The sequence below is a fragment of the Sorex fumeus genome, unplaced genomic scaffold (genome assembly GCF_029834395.1).
Source record: "Sorex fumeus unplaced genomic scaffold, SorFum_2.1 ptg000094l, whole genome shotgun sequence".
In the NCBI taxonomy this organism is placed as follows: Eukaryota; Metazoa; Chordata; class Mammalia; order Eulipotyphla; family Soricidae; genus Sorex; species Sorex fumeus.
In genome coordinates, this window is record NW_026606151.1 from 19,755,572 (window position 1) to 19,776,532 (window position 20,961).

The 20,961-nt window shown below is 42.6% G+C and overlaps 1 protein-coding gene across 2 annotated transcripts in view; it reads left to right on the forward strand.

Moving 5' to 3' along the window:
- LOC130040455 (E3 ubiquitin-protein ligase TRIM38-like) overlaps positions 1–20,902 on the forward strand; it is a 35,447-nt gene extending 14,545 nt beyond the window's left edge. The window contains exons 5-8 of one of the 2 annotated variants that reach the window (XR_008794994.1): positions 1,037–1,059; positions 2,371–2,483; positions 15,930–16,052; positions 20,802–20,902. Coding sequence is in view for 1 of the 2 variants with exons in the window: in XM_056132534.1 (XP_055988509.1) it covers positions 1,037–1,059; positions 2,371–2,483; positions 7,808–8,322 (651 nt within the window). In the remaining variant the exon portion in view is untranslated. Of the gene's footprint in view, positions 1–1,036; positions 1,060–2,370; positions 2,484–7,807; positions 8,514–15,929; positions 16,053–20,801 lie in introns of those variants that run through there. The other variant, XM_056132534.1, reaches the window with a different exon arrangement.
- Positions 20,903–20,961: the final 59 nt, after the last annotated feature.

Genomic DNA, 20,961 nt, shown 5'->3' on the forward strand with positions numbered 1-20,961 from the left:
TGTGCTCTGAGTCTGAATCCCTGCATCAGATGCACTATTTGTGCATGTGTGTGTGTGTGTGGGGGGGGGGGGGTGTTGGAAAGGAGAGGGTGGGGAGCTTAGGGGTATAGTATGGTTTTTATAGTCATTGCAGACAGGCAACTGAGCTGTCTGCAAACACATCAACCCAGAATGTTTCTGGGTGTCCCCACCCATTATCCCCATACTCACTGTTTTATTCCCCTGGCCCTGACCGATAACTCAGCTTCACCCTCTTCCATCCTTGGCCCACATCTCTTGAGTTCTTTACTGTTTTGAAGTTCCTCACATGGAAACTTGGCCAGAGCTAATTGCCGTTTACTACTATGCACTTCTCTGTGGATTACACATAGAATCTTTGGTTCTTTTCTGTTTTTCGTTATTTTTTACATTGTGTCTGATTCACAGGGCACCTTACTCTTCAATATTGGCTACACCAATGCTTGAATGTTTTTTTTAGTTCCCTAACAGATTTGGAGGTTATACCATAGTTTATGATTGTAGTATGACAGTTCTACCATCATGTGGCACCTGCTATCAACACCTAAGCATCTCAGTCACAGGGGCTCTGCATGGACTTTGGACTCAGACCTTTTTGATAAGCAGTGTCCAATGTGGGATCATTCTAAGGAAATCACATCATTGAAAGGAAGCGGTACCCTGGGCATCCTTCTGACCACTTTCCCAATAGCTGTGGGTTGATATGTTTTCAGACAGGAAAGCTCACCACAACCTCAGTGACGAAATCAGCAGAGGTTGATAAACAAGTAGTCATGTGCATCCCCAAGGGACTCAGGATGGAATTATCCTATTACAAATCCATTATTGTCTTTTTAGGGGTTCATTGCTGTGCCTCAACAGGAATGAATTTACCCTTGTATTTGTGAGTCCATTCCCTCCCATGGAATCACTTTCCTTGCTTCCCTGGTAGGAGTGTTTATAGAGAACTACCCTGCATCCCAAGCTTCATGTAGGTGAGATGTACCTGCACTCACCTTTGTTCAGTGTTTCTCTACAGGGTATAAAAGACACCCTGAGCAGGTGAGTGCCCATGGAAAGTGTGTAAACACACAAAAAATAAAAGGCCGGCGGTCTGGCCGTTTCCCCACTCCAGGGAGGTCGATGGCGATGGTCAGGCGAAGGAAGGAAACGAGGCGAAGCTGGTTGGTCTTAGCAGCCGTTTATTACATGGAAGAGATGTATGTCATGGAGGCCTCAGGAATTCCCGAGCACGTGCGCCTTTGTTCTCTCAGCTTCTGTCGTCAGCCCCATCTTCCCAGGTTCTCTGATGCACGTGTCCCCCCAGAGAGCCCTGAAATCTCCCTTATATAGATCATAGTACCTCTAAAGGGCGCAATATAATGATGTCATCAAAAGGAGTTACAGAAAGAACATTGAGGCAGCAAACATACATTGTTTCCTTACATATGCTGGCCAGTAATCCTGGCCTCACCTTTTCACAAGCTACAAGCACTTAGCACAGCAAAGACCAGTCTGCTAGAACTTGGAATCTACATCTCCAGAAAGGCAGTGTCATCCAAGCTAGTCAGGACACACAGGAAACTGCTTCTAGGACGTGTTTCTCCTCTCCTTGTCCAACCAACATATAAGCATACATAATATTAATCATTTTGTATGGACACAGTAAGAAATACTTTGGGCTTATAGAATTGCTCTCCTAGGGCCATCTCGATCTCAGACTGCAGTGCTCAGGCCAGATATCTTTCCTATTCCTAGCAGCAGGGCCCTAGTCTCGTCGTTTCTATTGGATCATGACATCATTTGCCTATGACCAACCTCTTAACTTATAGTTAAGAATCGTGGCACCTTGGCCTGGCCCATCGCGATGCCAGGGTAGCACATAACTTACCGGTTTGCCCTGGTTCCATCCAGTCCCACGTCGGGACCCTGCCCTTGGGGTGCTAGGAAGTGAGGGCAACTGAGGCTTAAGTTGAGAAGGCAGATGCCCAGGAGTGAATAATATTCAAAGCCAATCAATTCCTAAATTACTGAGCATATTAATAAATTGTTTTCCTGTATCCATACAAAAGGACATTGCATTAAAGTAAACTGCTCAAAGACATAAGGAGAGGAGAAAAACAATATTAACTTACAGTACAGCTTCAGTGTCTAAGAAGGATGAGACCTTACAAATTGGTTGGGGAAGAGAGCATAGAAGAGGTTACAGACAAAGTAATGGGAGTGACTCGGGAGCACTGTGATGAGTGCGATTCCGATAAACCTAAGCTCCGTGTACTCAAACAGAAAGAGTGTGGGCAGGGGAGGGGCATGGGCATAGAGACATGGATGGAAGGAGCCACTGAAGAAACTTCTTTTCACTGTTTATTCTAGGGTCTCAGCTATCAATCTAGAAACACCAGAGGATGTTTCTTTGGAACTGCATACTGTGAGCAGTGTCTCTGAGCTTCAGTTAAGTGTGAGAAAAATTTTAAAGTGCCATCAAGGTATGTTTATTTAAGAATCCCTTTTTATAGAAGGACTGCAGTCATTTTTGAAGTATAAAACAACATAACATGAGGCTGAGATCTAAGAATAGTAGATATAAGGGACAGATAGATTGTTCCATAGCTGGAAGCCTGCCTCATGAGCAGCTGGAGAAGAGAAGGGATCACTAAAAAAAGATGGTTGGAGGAGGGAGTCATGTCTGCCATGGAGGCAGGGGGAGGGTGCGAAAGGGGAGTATAGTGGGGATATTGGTGGTGGGTTATGTGCACTAGTGGAAGGATGGGTGTTTGATCATTGTTTGATTGTTACCCCAACATGAAAGCTTGTAACTATCTAATGGTGATTCAATAAAATAAAAAAAAAACAAAGAATTCCTTGTTAATATTTTATTTAACTCTCAGTGTAATGCAATAATGTTAGGTGATTATTATAGGGGTGCAAGTGATATAAGGATCATAACCCAGTAACACATTTTACTAATCCCAAAGCTGAGATTTCTCCGTCTATAATTCTCTTTAATCATTATTTTCTATGTTTCTGTAATATCTTATGAAACCCAAAAGTTTAGGAAAGAGAAAGCTTTTTAAAAAAAATACTTTACTCTAAAATCAAACTTAATCTAAGGAACAGAGAGAAAGCTCAATGGGCTGAGTGCATGCTTCATGTTCAGAATATCTAGGTAGTCCCAAGGCTGAAGCTCCCCTTTATGGCACCCTAGGGCCTTGTACTGATCAGCTGGTCCAGTTGGACTGGAATGACTGGGCCCTTGAACCTATTTTGTAGTCCCTCCCACAAAATTCTGCCTTAGCACAGTGTGTACTTTCGCATGTATAATTGTTATTCAATTTTGCAAATGTTCATAATATAATTAAAAAAGTCTTCTATTTCTAAATATTTTAAAGGGTTGAATTAATCTCTCAATGATTTATCTTTAAGCACCTTCTATTATCATCAAAGAAAATAGTGTATATGGTACAATTTATAGTTTTTTTTAAAAGTTATATATATTTATTTAGGTTTAAAAAATAAATTATGAATTGGCATCTGACTTTGCCTTTGGGTTCTCCCTTGCTTTATGTTCAATGATCACTCCTAATAGTGCTCAGTGAACCATATGTGGTACACGGAATCCAACCTCAGACAGCCCAGTTTGAGGCAAGCATCTTAGTACTGTAACTCACTGGCACTATTTAATATCTTTTTAACTTCCTTCAAATTGACAGGTTGGAATTTTCCCAATCGTTTAGGTAATAGCAACTGAAATCGAACTCATTTGTGACTCAGACTAATGATAAGAACTGGTTGAAAAGAATCCTTATAATAAAGGGATTATTTTATTTATTTTTTTCCTTAAATTTTTATTAGTGAAACTCCATGAGGTGCAGTTGTAGACTTAAAAATTTTTGTGCTTGGGTTTCAGTTATGCAATGTTCGAATACCCATCCCTCCACCAGTGCCCATTCTCCACCACCACCAGTCCCAGTATCCCTCCCACATTCATCCCCCCATCCCACCCTACCTCTATGGCAGGGCATTCTCTTTTGTTATCTCTCTCCTTTTGAGTGCTGTGGTTTGCAAAAGAGACGTTGAGTAGCAATACTCTCCGGTCTATAGTCTACTCTCATCACACATTTTCCATCCTGAGAGGAACCTCGCAACAACTAAAGGGATTATTTTAAAGATGAGAAGTAGGGTAGAGAACTAGGAATAGTCCAGCACCCAAGGCAGGAATGGGTACACAACCATCATTGGCCTGGGCCTTAAGTGGCAGGTAGAAGGCGCTGTGAGGGTGGGAGAGTGTGACAGGGGAGAGGAATGCAGAGCCTGCCAGTCAGCAAGGGAGGGACATATGTCCTTCACAATGCTGCTTAGTTGCTTCGTGCCCCAGAGCCTTCTCCTCAGCTTCCAGTTAGTTGACATAAGCAGAGCCTTGCAGCACTGTAGCACTGTCATTTTGTTGTTCATCGATTTGTTGAGCGGGCACCAGTAACGTCTCCATTGTCAGACTTGTTACTCTTTCTGGTTTTTTTTTTTCAATTTTTTTTATTAGTGAAACTCCATGATGTACAGTTGTACACTTACAAACTTTCGTGCTTGGGTTTCAGTTATACAATGATTGAGTACGCATCCCTCACCAGTGCCCATTCTGCACCACCAATGATCCCAGTAGGCCTCCCAGCCCCCCAAACCATCTACCCCACCCTGCCCCACCTCTGTGCCAGGACATTCCCTTTGGATCTATCTTTTCCTTAGGATGTTGTGGTTTGCAATAGAGGTATTGACTGACCATCGTGTTTGGTCTAAAGTCTACTTTCAGCACGCATCTCGCATCTTGGGGGTTGTCCTCCAAACACTCTTTACTTGGTGTTCCCTTCTCTATCTAAGTTGCCTTTTCACAAACATCTGCTGCCAGCTTCCAACCTGAGGAGCAGACCTCCTGGTACTATTATCAACTATTCTTGGGTGTTCGTCTCCCATTCTGTTACTTCTGTTACTTTTTATTCACCAGATGAGTGCAGACTTTCTATGTCTGTTCCTCTCTTTTTGACTCATTTCACTTAGCATGACACTTTCCACGTAGAACCACTTGTGTGCAAATTTCATGACTTCATCTTTTCTAACAGCTGCATAGTATTCCATTGTGTATATGTAACAAAGTTTCTTTAACCAGGCATCTGATCTTAGGCACTTGGGTTTTTTCCAGATTTTGGCTATTGTGATGTATGTGCAGTATGAACATACAAGTGCCGATGTCATTTCCACTGTACTTTTTGCCTCTCTGGGGTATACTCCCAGGAGTGGTATTGCTGGGTCAAATGGGAGCTCAATTTCTAATTTTGTGAGAATTGTCATAACTGTTTTCCAAAAGGGCTGAACCAGTCGGCATTCCCACCAGCAGTGAAGGAGTGTCCCTTACTCTCCACATTCACACCAATGTTTGCTTTTGTTTTTTTGGATGTCGGCAAGTCTCTGTGGTGTGAGATGATATCTCATTGTTGTTTTGATCTGCACCTCCCTGATGATGTTACTGTTTTTGGCATATGAATACACCACAGGGAGCTCTCCAGGTTCTGCAGTTTGGGAAGGATACTCTCTGTAACTTGCTGAGCTCTCTGATAGGGATGGAGGAATCAGACCCAGGATGGCCCTGTGCAAGGCAAATGCACTACTCACTGTGCTATCAACCCAGCACACTAAATATTCCTATTCTCCCACTCATTTTCTAGAGTTGGGGTGCACCAAACGCTATCCTTACCTTTAGTTGGTAGTTCATGCTTGCTCCAGGGATACCAGATGTATAATATCTCCAGGGGAAAGCCATGGACAGGCACCAACGGCTCTTCCCCTAGCCGCCAGTGTTAGGGGTGGGTCCAGGACACTCGTTCAACCGGGGCGGACCCTGTCATGGGACAGACGGAAGGAGGAAAGAAGGGCCAAGTTGGTTGATTTGCCAGGTCTAACTCGATGCCAGGGTAGCACATAGCTTCCTTCTTGCCCTGGTTCCATGCAGTCCCTCGAAATAGGTAGAGAGAGATAGGAAAGAGAGCCCAGGTGATGTGTTCACAGAGGTCCATCGTTCAGGAAGAGAGACAAGTGGGAAAAGTGGATAAAGACAAGCAGGGATTTGAGGAACACTGAGAACATCCAGTACAGGAAGTATTTCCACAGAGCGGATTTAAGTTACCTGGAAAAAAATCCAACTCCTTGTGCTTAACTTGGTAACACAGTGAGTGGTTGATTTTTTTTTGAGTGGTTACAAGAGTGATTAACATCCTAGTGCTCAGAGTCATAATACCTGGTTTGATGTTTGTCTTGTACACAGTCCTAGGTTCGATCACCAGGTCCCCTAAGTGCAATCAGAAGTAAGTGCTGAGTTAGAGCCAGAAGTCACCCCTGAGCATTGCCGGGTGTGGCCCCCAAAAACCATGAAACAAAATATTCTATTGATACATTTAACTTTAAATTTTTGATTTTACATTCAAAGACACACTTAAGTTTATCATATATTTTTCTATTTTTGTCAAGGATGATCATGTAGCTTTCATGTATATTGACCCTAGGTTTATTAAATTTTGATAATTTTTATAGAATACTGTTATTTAACATAAGAGATTAGAGTAAGCTCTAATATCCATGGAACTATATATGTTTGTGTCCTGGGAGAATTCTAGGTCTTTAATCACAATCTATGTTATTAGTTGTCTTTTTTAAATTTTCTGATGCAGAATTTGTAGTTGCTAGTTAGAGATGGAATAGTCTTATTTCTGTTTCAATATTCCATAATTTCTCAAGAAGATAATGGGTTTTGGAAATGACAGAGCCCATGTAAATTCTGATTGATTATATTCTTAGGTTTTATAAGCTAGAGATAAGGATGATGGTTATATATTACTAGGTACTTTTATTACTCACGGAGTTTCCATTAATGAGAAATAACTATTATTACTCAGGTACTTCCTATTAATGAGACATTTTAATAAAAATTTTATTTAGTTCACTCAGTCTTTCCCAATAGTCTCTAGTGACACACATAGAGATTACACGGATTTTGCAAACTGAAACTCAAAATGATTCTTAGATAATAAGAACAGAACTTTGGTATGAAATAGACTAGCTTTATTTTATAAAATATTCTAAATATTAACACATGTTAGGAAGAACACTGACAGTAGTGGTGGGTTTGGAGTTAAGCATTGAATACCCAAAGCTGTTATCCTTAGCTCAATAAACTGCAATGAATAAATAAAAAAGGTTTTTTCCTTTAAAAAATAAATCTGGGGGTCAGATTTAAATCTGGGGGTAGGCTATTTGCCTTGCTCGCAGTCAACCCAGTTTTGATCTCAGGAATCCCCCCTGGTGCCCCGAGCACAGCCAGGATTCTTTTGTGAGCACAGAGCCAGGAGTAACCCCTGAGCATAATAGGTTGTGATCCAAAAAAAAAAAAAAAAGAAGAAGAAGAAGAAAAAAAGAAGAACAAGCAAGTCTAGTGGAGCAGAGATCGGGATAGAGTACCCATAATTTGTTCCCGCCAGCCCACCCGGAGTAATCTCTAAGCCCTGAGTACCACTGAACATGGCTTCCAAATAAAAAACAAACATACAAAGCAAGTTTTTTGAAGCTGGAACATAGTACAATGATAGAGTGCTTGCCTGGCACACCACGGAATTCCAAGCATCCCAAATAGTACACTGCCAGCAGTGATTCCTAAGCACAGTAGTAAGCCCTGGCACTGCCTGGTGTGGCCTCGCCTCAAAAAAAAAAAAAAAAAAAAAGAAAGAAAAAAACCAAATCAAGTTTTTTGTCTTTTTTTCTCTTTTTCCAGTCAATGTGTCTCCTGATCCAGATATCAGAAATCAAAAGTTATTGATTCGATTAAATGAAGAGAAAACTACAATTTACCCACGATACTTAATGGAATCTCAAACTTCTGAAAGATGGAATGACATCATCTGCATGCTGGGCCATGAGCGCTTCACCTCAGGAAGACATTACTTTGAAGTGGAGATGGGAGCAGGAGCAGAGGGGGCTGTGGGCGTTTGTCTGGAAAATGCGCCAAGGGACATTGACATAGTACGAGAGCCTCAGTCTGGATTCTGGGCCATCAGACAGAGAAAGGGCAAGGGTTGTTCGGCCCTTACTTTTCCCCCAACCTTCATTCTTCTGAGGAATCGGCCTGAAGTTATAGGGATTTTTCTAGACTGTGACGCTGGGATCATATCCTTCTACAATGCTACTCTTGGTTCTCAAATCTACACCTTCCCAAAGGCCTCCTTCTCTCATGCTCTCAGACCTTATTTTGAGGCTTATTCATGTTTTTCTTTGCTCCAGACTTCCTGAAATGTTCGAGAAAAAGGAAAAGCCTCCTCCTAGTTAAACCAGCATGGGAAGTTCTTGATGAATCCAAGAAATTGGATCTTCTTTCTTCCCGGCTATTTACCTATATCTAGAATGTCATCTCAAAGATTTGTATTGCATAAAAACTGTGTTCAAGTAATGTACATTTAGGCAGTAACACAAAAGAAAATGAGTGTGCACAATAATGGAATAAAGCTAGATATAGTTATCGCAGTGCATGTTTTGCATAGCGTGTCTCCTCTCCTTCCCTCTCCATGATTTCAGATCTTGAAGTTCCAAGATAACCTGACAGGCCAGTGAGCAGGGTGACAGGAGCTCAGGAGGTTCGGGTTCTCTCTGCTTGTTTGGTACCATATGAACTCAGTGGGAAGGAATAAGGAAAGCTGCAATTATATCAGCAAAAGCATGAGAAGGGTAGAGACTCCTGTGATCATTGCCATATTGGTGAATAATCTGAGATGCAGCCCTGAATGAGAGCGTCAGTGCAGACAGTGACCAACCTAGACGGTCCTGCCCAGTGAAAGGTAATGGAAACATCACAACTGACTTCGAGTGAGATGCTTCACATAGAGACAAGGTAAAGGTAAAAGGTAAAAGGCCCTCCTGTTGTTCATCGATTTGCTCGAGCGGGCCCAATAACATCTCCATTGGAGATTTTGTTGTTACTTTGTTTGGCATATTGAATACATCGCAGGTGGTTTGCCATATCCAGAGTAAAACAGGGTTTTGACAGTTCTTCAATGATGGAAATAGTACAAAGTTGATATCTGCACACTGAATTTGCAGAACCAATTCTGAAATAATTTTGTATTTTCATGATATTTCTTGGCTGTTGATGGGATTACATGGTGCTGGGGGTCAGATGGTGGGTGTGACCCCTGCCCACTGGAAGGTGGAGGATCTGGGTGGAGGATACTCAGCCCCTGATCCGAACAGGCTTGGAGATCTCTGCCCCAAGACCTGCGTGCCTTTGTTCCTCTGCCGGTACCTTCATGAGTGTGGAGAGTGGTCTCAGCATGGTGGTGGCTGGTTCTGGAGGTCTTTGGCTGCTGGAGCTCTGTTCGAGGTGGGGAGGAAAACTCAACCTTTCCCCGTACAAGGGGCCCGGGCAAGGACAGCCAGGCACAGGTGCAGGAGACTCTGCACTGTTCTCTTCCGGGAGCTGGGTTTTATAGTTTCTGCATCCCCTGCCCCCTGGCTTTGACTGGTAAGTCACCTTCACCTGCTTCCATCCTTGGGCCTCATCTCTTGAGCTCATTACCCTTCTGAAGTTCTTCACACAAAAATATGCCCAGAGCCATTTACTGTTTGCTGCTATGCACTCTCACTCTGGATCAAACATACAAACTTTTGGTCATGTGTATTTTATTAAATTTTGCACTTGTCTGATTGACAGGACACCTTGCTCCTGCATCTTGTATCATCTGCTGCCTGGAGTTTTTTCTAGTTGCATAACAGAACTTGAGGTGATCTCATAGTTTATGACTAGAGTACGACTGTCCCACCATCGTGTGGTACCTGCTATCAACACGTAAGCATCTCAGCCACAGAGATTCTGCATAGACTCAGGACTCAGACCTTTTATGATAAGTAGTGTCCAATACAAACTCAATCTAAGGAAATCACATCATTAAAAGCAAGTAGTACCCTGGGAATCCTTCTGATCCCTTTGTCAAATGCCATAGGTTGATGCATTTACAGACACCAAAGTTCCCCACAGACTCCTGTGAGGAAGACAGATGGCTGAGAGTTTGATAAAGAGACAGTAATGTGAAGCACCAAAGGACTTAGGTGAGCACCATCCTATTTGAAATCCATTCAGTGTCTACAGATAGGGGTTCAGTGGTGTGTCTCAACTGGAATGAACTTACACTGTACACTGAAATCTTGGTTCGTTCCCTCCCTTGAAATCCCGTACCTTACATATATGAAAGATTGTTTATTGAGAACTTCCCCACATGCCATTCTCCATGAAGTTCAGATATCCCTACACACACCTTTACTTTTGTTTCTCTACAGGATATAAAAGAGACCTTGAGTCGTGAGTGCCCCATATCATCAGTGTGGGCAGGGGAGGGGCATGGGCATAAAGACATGGATGGAATGAGCCACTGAAGCAATCTCTGATCTCTGCTTATTCTAGGAATTCAGCTATCGATATGGAAACACCACAGGATGTTTCTTTGGATGTGCATACAGTGTGCAATGTCTCTGAGCTTTACTTTAGTAAAGCTAATTTATCCCTGCCATGCTACTTTACTTTCAGAAAAAAATTAAAGCGCTTTCAAGGTATGTTGATTTAAGAATCCCCTATTAATATTTTATTTAACTCTCAGTGTAATGAAGCCTTCAGGGTCAGGTGAATGAGTCCCATTGTAATTACTGGTTTGGGCATATCGAATACACAATGGATAGCTTGCCAGGCTCTGCTGTGCGGGTGGAATACTCTCTGTAGCTTGCCAGTCTTTCTGAGAGGGATAGAGGCTTTTGGGGCGACCTCTAATCGCCCTCATAGGTGTTACCACATTTGAACCCTATCAAATATGGTATGGCAATTCCGGAAGATGGGTACTTAGTATCTTATGATGTGTCTGGTGGTTGGTGGAAGCAGACAGAGCAGGGTAGGGTGGGGCTCCTGATTATAATCCCTTTATCATCTGTGGTTGGTGGAAGCAAGCAGAGAATCTCTGTCCCTGGGCCCATTGAGCCTGGAGTCCAAGGTCTCAGAGAGTTCCGCTTACCTTGTTCTGTGGGTCTTCAGTCGTGCGTCAGTCTTGGCAACTATCGCCCGATCTGCCTATTGTCTGTCATCTACAAGTTGTTCACTCGAGTCATCCTAAATAGGATTGGCAGAACACTAGATGAAGGACGACATTTCGAGCAAGCCGGGATCCGCAAAGGATTCAGCACCATCGACCATATCCACACGATAACCAAGCTCATTGAGGTTTCTCAGGAGTTCAAGATGCCGCTCTGTCTAACGTTCATTGATTTAAAGAAGACCTTTGATTCTGTTGAGATGGAAGTGGTCATTGAAGTCCTAGCCAATCAGGGCATTCAAGCTCAATACATCAAGATCCTCCGTGAACTGTATTGCGGGTTCACTACCAAGATCTCACCATTCTACAAGAAGTAATCATCGATGTCAAGAGAGGGGTTAGGCAGGGTGATACCATTTCACCGAAACTCTTCAGTGCCACCCTCGAGAACATCATGTGACGACTGGAATGGGAAGAAATGGGAGTGAAGATAGATGGTTGGCAACTACACCACCTCCGCTATGCTGATGACATTGTTTTAATAACACCAAACATCAGCCAAGTGGCACAAATGCTGGCCAACTTCGACTGTGAATGTGGAAAGGTAGGACTACAGCTGAATCTTATGAAGACAATGTTTATGAGAAACAGCCTTGTTCCTGATGCCCCATTCACTCTCAACGGAATGACCATCTCCAAATGCAACAGTTATGTGTACCTAGGTCGAGAGGTCAACATGTCAAATGACCTTGCACCCGAGTTGCACAGGAGGTAGAGAGCGGCTTGGAACGCCTTCAAGAGCGTCGAAGAAATAGCTAAGAGGACGAAGAACCTCCGGCTCTGGGCACATCTCTTTGATTCCACTGTTCTTCCTGAATTAACATACGCCTCAGAGACCTGGGCCCTATGCAAACAGGATGAGAACGGTATTCGGGTCTCCCAAAGAGAAATTGAAAGAGCTATGCTTGGAATATCACGTTTCACTCAAATGAGAGGAAAAAATCCGGAGTTCCGACATCCGTCAGCGATCAAGATTCAGGGACGCTGTCTCGTTTGCTGTCTCTTTTGCCAAGGTGTCAAAAATCAGATGGGCTGGTCATGTAATGAGATTTAAAGATGACCGCTGGACTAGAGCTGTTACCTACTGGATTCCACGGGATGTCAAAAGACCACGTGGCTGCCCACCTACCAGATGGTCAGACTTCTTCATCAAGATCATGAAAGATCGGTTTGAGGCTCTTCATGTTCCTAGAGCGAACAGATGCCATTGGGCCACACTAGCACGTGACAGGGACAAATGGAGATGTTATTGGCGCCTGCTTGAGCTAATAGACGATTAACGGGAAGTCAAGTGATCAGTGTAATGCAAGAAAGGGAAGTGATTATTATGGAAAGTGCTGCAAGTGATTTAAATTTTTTAAGTTTCTTCACATTGACACTTAGAATATTTCCATAGCGTTGGTAATATCAACTAAAACTCAACTTATTTTTGAGTCAGACTCGTGATTAGGACAAATAATAGGGATTTTAATTAAGGGACTTTAAAAAGTGTTTATTTATTTATTTATTTATTATTAGTGAAACACCATGAGGTGTGTAAACACAAAAAGGCGCACACAGCAGCAACATTTTATCTCTCCTGTCGCCCATTTCGGTAGTTTCACACCACTTCCCCCAACTCAGGGAGGTCAATGGTGATGGTCAGGCAAAGGAAGGAAAGGAGGGCCAGGTTGGTTGGTGTCAGTTGCAGTTTATTCCAATCTCATCTCCATTCACCTCTCTCTCTCTCTCTCTCTCTCTCTCTCTCTCTCTCTCTCTCTCTCTCTCTCTCTCTCTCTCTCTCCTATCTCTTTCTCTGCTTCTCCCCCACCAAGCTACTTCACTCTCCTTCTTGATTCCCCTTCTTTCTCCTCCTGGCTCTGGATACTGGATCCCCTTTCTCCTTCTGACCTGGCTCTCAAATCTGGATCCACAGCCCCCTCTTACCATCTAGTTAAATCTCCACGCGTGAGGGGTTGGGACTTACACATAGGTGTGGTCGCACTCAATAGGGGTAAAGTTCTTTCCCTCAGGGGAAGCCGCTTCTAGGAAAGATTCTCATATGGCAGAATGTCCCATCAACAATGGAATCCCGTGGGTGATTCTCCTCTCCTTGTCCAAGAAATGTATAGGCATTCATAATTTTAATCCTTTTATGTGAACATAGTAAGAGATACATTAAGATTATAGAATTGCTCTCCTGGGCAGTCATCTAGATCTCAGACTACAGTGCTCAGGCCAGATTAGTCTTTCCTGTCCCTAGCAGGGTCATAGTCTCATCGTTACTTTTGGATCATGACAGCATCTGTCCATCATCAAGCCTTAACTTATAGTTAAGAATCATGGCACTTTGGCCTGGCCCATTTCAGTGTGAGGGTAGCTCACAACTTGCTCTGGATCCGTTCAGTCCCTCATCGAACTCTGCTTTTGGGGTGCTAGGAACTAAGAGCAACGGAGGCTTAAGTCGAGAAAGCACATGCCCCGGAGTGAGTAATATTCGAAGCAAATTCAATTCCACGTCACAAAAGCATAATATTAACTGTCTTTCTGTATCCATATAAAAAGGGCATTGCTTTTTTTAAAAAAAAAATTATTAGTGAAACACCCTGAGGTACAGTTGTAGACTTACTAATTTTTGTGCTTGGGTTTCAATTATACAATGTTCGAGTACCCATCGCTCCACCAGTGCCCATTCTCCACCACCACTGATCCCACTATCCCTCCCATTCCCCACTTTCCCAATCACACCCTGCCTCTGTGGTAGGGTATTCCCTTTTGTTCTCTCTCTCCTTTTGGGTTCTGTGGTTTGCAAAAGAGGCATTGTGTGGCAATCATGTTCGGTCTATTGTCTACTCTCAACATGCATCTCCCCTCCTGGGAGGATCCTCCCAACACCAAAAAGGGCATTGCTTTAAAGTAAACTATTCAATTGATATAAAGAGAGGAGAATGGCAATATTAGCTTACAATAAAAGTTCAGTGTCCTAGAAGGATCTGACCTTACAAATTAACAAAGTCTGATTAGGGGGAAAAGCTGATTAACTGCTTGGGGACGAGAGTATATAAAAGAGGTTACAGTTAAACAAAGGAATGGTAGGGACTCGGGAGTACTGTGATGGGTGTAACCTGATAAAACTAACCTCCTTGTGGCAAGGGAGAAAGGACAAAATCAATGTTATCCTACATTGAAGTACAGTTGTAGACTTGCAAATGTTTGTGCCTGGGTTTCAGTTATAAAATGATCGAGTACCCATCCCTCCACCCGTGCCCATTCTCCACCACCCATTGGTATCCCAGTATCCCTCCCACCACACTCCCATTGCCCTCTGCCATCCCACCACCCCCCCCCTCTGTGGCAGGGCATTCCCTTTTGTTCTCTCCTTTTGTGTATTGTGGTTTGCAATAGAGGTATTGATTGGCAATCATGTTCAGTCCATAGTCTACTTTCAGCATGCATGTTCCATGCATGCTCAATGATCATTCCTGGTGGTACTTAGCGAGACCATATGTAGTTCAGGGAATCAAAGCTGGGTCAGCCCAGATCAAGGTAAGAACCTTACCCACTATTGTATTTCTTTGGCATGGTTTACATTTCTTCATTTTTTTCAGATTGGCACTTTGAATTTTCTCCATCATTTAGGTAATGTCAACTGAAACCCAACTCATTTTTTCATCAGGCTCATCATGAGGACAAGTTGTAGGGATTTTAATTGAGGGATAATTTATAAAGATGAGAAGTAGGGTAGAGAACAAGGAATAGTCCAGCACCCAAGGCAGAAACGGGTACACAAACGTCATTGGCCTGTGCCTCAAGTGGCAGGTAGAGAGCGCTGTGAGGGTGGGAGAGTGTGACAGGGGAGAGGAAAGCAGAGCCTGCCAGTCAGCTTGGGAGGGCCATGTCTACTACACACTGCTACTCAGTTGCTTTGTGCCCCAGGGCCTTCTCCTCTGCTTCCCATTAGTTGAAATAGCAGAGAGAGATAGGGAAGAGGGCCGGGGTGATGTGTCCACAGCGGTCAGTTTTTCAGGGAGAGAACCAGATGGGAAAAGTGGATAAAGGAACATCGAGAACATCCAGTACAGGAAATATTTCTGCATAGGAAATTTAAGTTAGTGGGAAATCAGTTCAACTCCTTGTATATAAAACAGTGAGTGACTGACACTTTCCAAGTGGTAACTAGAGACATTAACATTCTAGGGGCTAAGGTGATAGTAAAGAAGTTAGGACTCTTGCCTTGCACGTGGTCAACCCAGGTTTGATCTCAAGCATCCTATATGGTCCCCTGAGCATCGCCAGTATTTCCTGAGTTTTCAGTCAGAAGTAACCCCTGAGTATCGCCAGCAGTGGGATTGCCACTCCCTAAAAAAAAAAAGCACAAAACATTCCACTGTTACATTAATTTTGAAAATTGCTTTATACACTCAGGATCACACTTAAGTTTATCATGTTATTTTCCTGTTATTTTCAACTGTGATCACGCAGTTTTCATGTATGTTGATCAAAGATTTATTGTGTGTTACTAATTTCCATAAAATATTATTATCTATTATAAGAAATTAGAGTTTATATTTAAAATCCATAGGATTATCATGTGATTGTGACCTGGGTAAAATTATAGGTCTTTAATCTCAATCTATGATTTTGTCTATTTTCCTTCTGATACAGATATTACAGATTTTAGTTAGAGACAGAATAGTCTTATTTCTTATTTCTGTCTCAATATTCTATTCTATTCTATTCTACGACTATATTCTATTCTATAATTATATTATATTCTACGATTTCTCATAGAAGAAAATGGACTGACTGCAGCAAGGAGTAAACTCTGAACTCTGCATTGTGTGGCCAAAAACATAAAAGCCAGAAAAACACCCAAACCAATCAAACAAAAAACCTCTTCTTGTGACCTTAAAGGTAAGATTGCTGCTTGTAAGGCTTGTAAATCTGCCACATGGTGACTTGTTGCCAATACAGCTCTTTCTCCAAACATCACTAAATTTCTTCATTCATGGTGACTCAATACTTTTTAAGCTCTATCATCAAAGAAAAAAAAAAAGAGAGAGAGAGAGTTCCTAGAAGCCATAGACTTTTATAGGGTTTTAACGTAAAATCTTAGCACGCAGAAGGTTGTGTGTTCACAGCCTCTCTGGACAGCTCTTTCTAACCCACCGTGTTCGGTGCTCTTGAGCCTTGTGTGTGGCCTGGATCAGGACGGCTGTTCTCTCTCTCAAGCTTGAGTCCCTCTCACTGTGACTCTGGATCTCTCCCACCTGGGCCTACAGTCTTAGTTTATATAGCAATCACTTAAGGGGTGACGCAAAGGTGGGTTGAACATTAACAAATCAACAAAGTGAGGTAAGACCACTCCTCCAGGAGATTAACTCAAGGATAAAATCTCTTCTAAAGAGATTACTCTAGATTTCTAGGAGATCCGCTCAAAGGTGGGATCCCAACAAGGATGTGTTCTTCCCTCAGTTAATAATCTACTTAAATAGTTGTAATAAATCTACTTCTAATAGTTCTAGCAATTTCATTCTGTATGAGCACATTAAGAGATAAAAACTTAGTTTGGTTCTTTCTGAGAACATCTCACTATACATTCCACAGTCATCAGGCCAGGTTAATCTTCCTAGCCCCAGCAGGGTCCTAGTCTTGTCATTACTTTTGGATCATGACAGCATTTGTCCATGATCATGTCCTCAACTTATAGTTGAGTATTGTGGCGCTTTGGCCTGGCCCATTTCGATGCCAGGGTAGCTCACAGCTTTCCCTGGGTCCATTCAGTTCCTCGTTGGGACCCTGCTTTTGGGGTGCTAGGAACTAAGGGCAACTGAGTCAAGACAGCAGATTCTCAGGGGTAAATATTATTTGGAGTCAATCAACTCCCAAGTTACAAATTATAATATTAACTGTCTTCCTGTGCCCATACAGAAAGGACATTGCTTTAAGGTAAACTATTCAAAAGACATAAGGAGAGGAGAAAGGCAATATTAATTTATAATAAAAGTTCAGTGCCCCGGGATGGATGTGACCTGATAAATGTAAGCAACCTGAGGGAGAACAAAACAGTGTTATCCTATACTTTATCAGGTTACAAAATCAATATACAAAAGTCCATGACTTTTCTATATACAAATAATGAAATAGAAGTGAGATATTTAACAAAAAAATTCTGTTCACAATAGTGTCTCTGAAAGTCAAATACCTCAGAATCAGTTTAACTATAGCAGTGAAAAACCTTTACAAAGAAAACTACAGAACACTACTTCAAGAGATAAAAGACGACATGAAGAAATGGAGACACATGCCCTGCTTATGGATTGGGAGGATTAGCATCACCAAAATGACAATCTTCCCCCAAAGCATCATACAGATTCAACGCAGTCCCCATTAGTATACCCACAGCAATTTTCAAATAAAAAACTCCTGAATTTCATATGGAACAATAAGTCCCCATAAACAGATAAAGAAATACTTGGGATAAAGTAGATGGGTGACTTCAAACTGTACTAGAAAGCTGTAGTAATTAAACAGAACTAGAAAGCAGTGGTAATTAATAAAGACAGGCCCTCAGATCAATGGAATTGAGTAGAATATCCTGACACAGTGCCTCAAAATTATGATCACTTGATCATTGATAAAGGAGCAAGAAATATGAAATGGAATAAGGAAAGTCTCTTCAACAAGTGGTGCTTGAAAAACTGGACAGCTACATGTAAAAAATTTGAACTCAAACTTTTTTTAATTAGTGAAACACCATGAGGTACAGTTGTAGACTTACAGACTTTTGTGCTTGGGTTTCAATCATACAATGATCGAGTACCCATCCCTCAACCAGTGCCCATTCTCCACCACCAATGATTCCAGTAGCCCTCACACCTCCCACCCTATCCCCCCCACACACCACCACATCTCTGTGGCAGGGAATTCCCTTTTGCTCACTCTTTCCTTTAGGGTATTGTAGTTTGCAATAGAGGTTTTGAGTGGCCATCGTGTTCGGTCTATAGTCTACTTTCAGCACGCATCTTGAATTCCGAGCGGAACTCAAACTTTCTTTCATGCCATGTGCAAACGTCAAATCAAAAGGGATTAAAACCTCAATACCAGACCTGAATTCATTAGGTACATACAGGAAATGTAGGCAGAATTCTCAATGACATTGAAACTAAAGCATCCATAAGGTTGAAACACCACTGACCAAGCAAGTGGAAGTGAGGATAAACAAATGGGACTACATTCAACTAAGAAGCTCCTGCACCTCAAAGAAAACTATGTCCAAGATACAAAGATGGCCTATGGAATGGGAAAAAGTATTTACTCAACACTCATCTGATAAGGGGTTAATATTAAAGACATATAAGGCATTGAATGGTAGAATTTTAAAAGAAAAATGCCACGCAAACCTATGCTTTGTATGGAGTCAATCCAACGGTTTGATTGTTTATTTCTCAAGGTGAATATTCGGATGATGATCAGAGAACAATTTGGTAGGCTGGTAAAGAACCTGGGTTGATCATTTGCAAGGCGAGCACTCTAACCAATGTACTATTGCTGTGGTCTCCAACACTGGTTTGATATCCTGCACCCGTTGAGCCCACCAGTAGGGTTTGCTGAGTGCAGAGCCAGATAAATAAAGAATACACAAAGCTCAATAACAAAGACAATAAATCATCCCATCAAAAATAGGGGAAGATGATTAATAGACATTCCCCTCAAGTGTTCATGTGGTCAGCCAACACACTTAGGAAAAAGTGTTCTTTGTGACCTTTTATCAAAAAGAAAATCAAAACCATACAAGTGGTACAACATGGAAAGTATCATGTTAAGCGAAATGAGTCAGAAAGAATGGGATAGACACAGAAAGATTGCATTCATCTGGGGAACATAAAGTAACAAAATAGGAGACTAACACAAAGAAGTGGCCGACGTTAGTACCAGGAATTTTGCTCCATGACTTGGAGGCCAGCCACATGTGCTAGGGGAAAAGGAAACTCAGATAGAGAAGGGAGCACCAAATAAAGGGTGTTGGGAGGATCCTCCCAGGATAGGAGAAGCATGGTGAAAGTAGACTATAGACCAAACATGATTGCACTCAATGCTTCTCTTGTAAACCACAGGACCCAAAAGGAGAGAGAGAAAACAAAATGGAATGCCCTGCCCCAGAGGCAGGGTGGGATGGGGGTTTGGGTGGTGGGAGGTTCGCTGGGACCCATGGTAGTGGAGATGGGCGCTGGTGGAGGGAAGGGTACTTGATCATTGTATAACTGAAACCCAAGCACAAAAATTTGTAAGTCAATAACTACCTCATGGTGTTTCACTAATAAAAATAAATAAATAAATGTAAAGAAAACAAAAACAATATTACAATATCACAATATCATCTCCCACTACTGAGAGTGTCACATATCAAAAAAGACTGGAGGGAGGATACTACTGGCAGGCTGTAGTGACAGAGGAATTCGAATTCACTATTGGTGAAAATCACTTCTTTGTAGAATGGTGAGATCCTGGTAGTGAATCCACAATACAGCTCATGGAGGATCTTGATGTATTGGGTTTGAATGCCCTGATTGGCTAGGGCTTCAATGACCACTTCCATCTCAACAGAATCAAAGGCCTTCTTTAAATCAATGAACATTAAACAAAGCAGCATCTTGAATTCCCGAGAAACCTCAATGAACTTAGTTATCGTGTGGATATGGTCAATGGTGCTGATTCCTTTGCGGAACCCGGTTTGCCCGCATGGTTGTCCTTCATCTAGTGTTCTGCCAATCCTATTTAGGATTAGTAGAATGAACAACTTGTAGATGACAGACAATAGGCAGATCGCGAGATAGTTGCCAATGTCATGGATTACTGGCGCCCGCTCGAGAGAATTGACGACTAATGGGAAGTTAAGTGATTAAGTGATTGGTGAAAATGTTCTCTGGCTCAGGCACAAGAGAAACAACATAAAGACTTTTTTTTCCAGAACTAAGAACAAAGACCTAAGCAAGAGTAAACAGGAGCTAAGGCTCTGATCCCATATGTGGCTGATGCCAATTTAATTTCTGGCTCTACATATAGTTCCTCTGAGCATCACTAGACTCATCTCAGAGTACTTCGTGGAGTGCCCCCCCACTGTGGCTGATCCATTACAGGCTCCACAGCAGACCTACAGCATTTCCCCACAGCACAGAGTGGTGGCTCTCAGCTGACAACACTCCCTCTGTCCATTAGTTGTTCCTGTGCTGTCCTGAGCACTGAGTCCTGCAGAAGGACAGTGAGGAGGAAGGACAGAGAGAAGAGACAGGGGGAGGGGCTGGAGTGGGCCCGTGCCTGATGCCCAGAGCCCTGTCATGGCCACACCCACTTCCCCACATCCTCCTGGGCTCCTTCAAAGAATCAGGAACCTAGAGGAGCAAAGAAAAGCTAACCAGGAAGAATCCTGGATACCCCTGGGCCTTTGTGGCAAAAAGTGCCAAGATCTGAAGTCAGAGTCTGGGAGCTGAGCTGTGGTTCCTGCTTAGACTCAAACTGAGGACACAGAACAGTTTCCCGGTTATGACTTGTCCTCCCTCTTACTGTTCGAGAGGGTCTTCAAGTACCTGTCCCCTAACTTAAGGGCAAACTCAGCAGGAAACCCACTGGCAACTTCTTTCATTTCCTGCCCCTACCCTACAGGGCTCTGCCTCCCCACCCCACAGTGGTTTCCTGTCTGCTTTTAATTCAGTGGCAGTGAACTTCCTTGCCAGGCCTGAGTGAATCTCAGCTACAGAGGAGACATCAGGGAAGAAGCTTGTGCTGTCTGCTGTGTGGAGAAGGTACTGACAGTCCAGGCTGC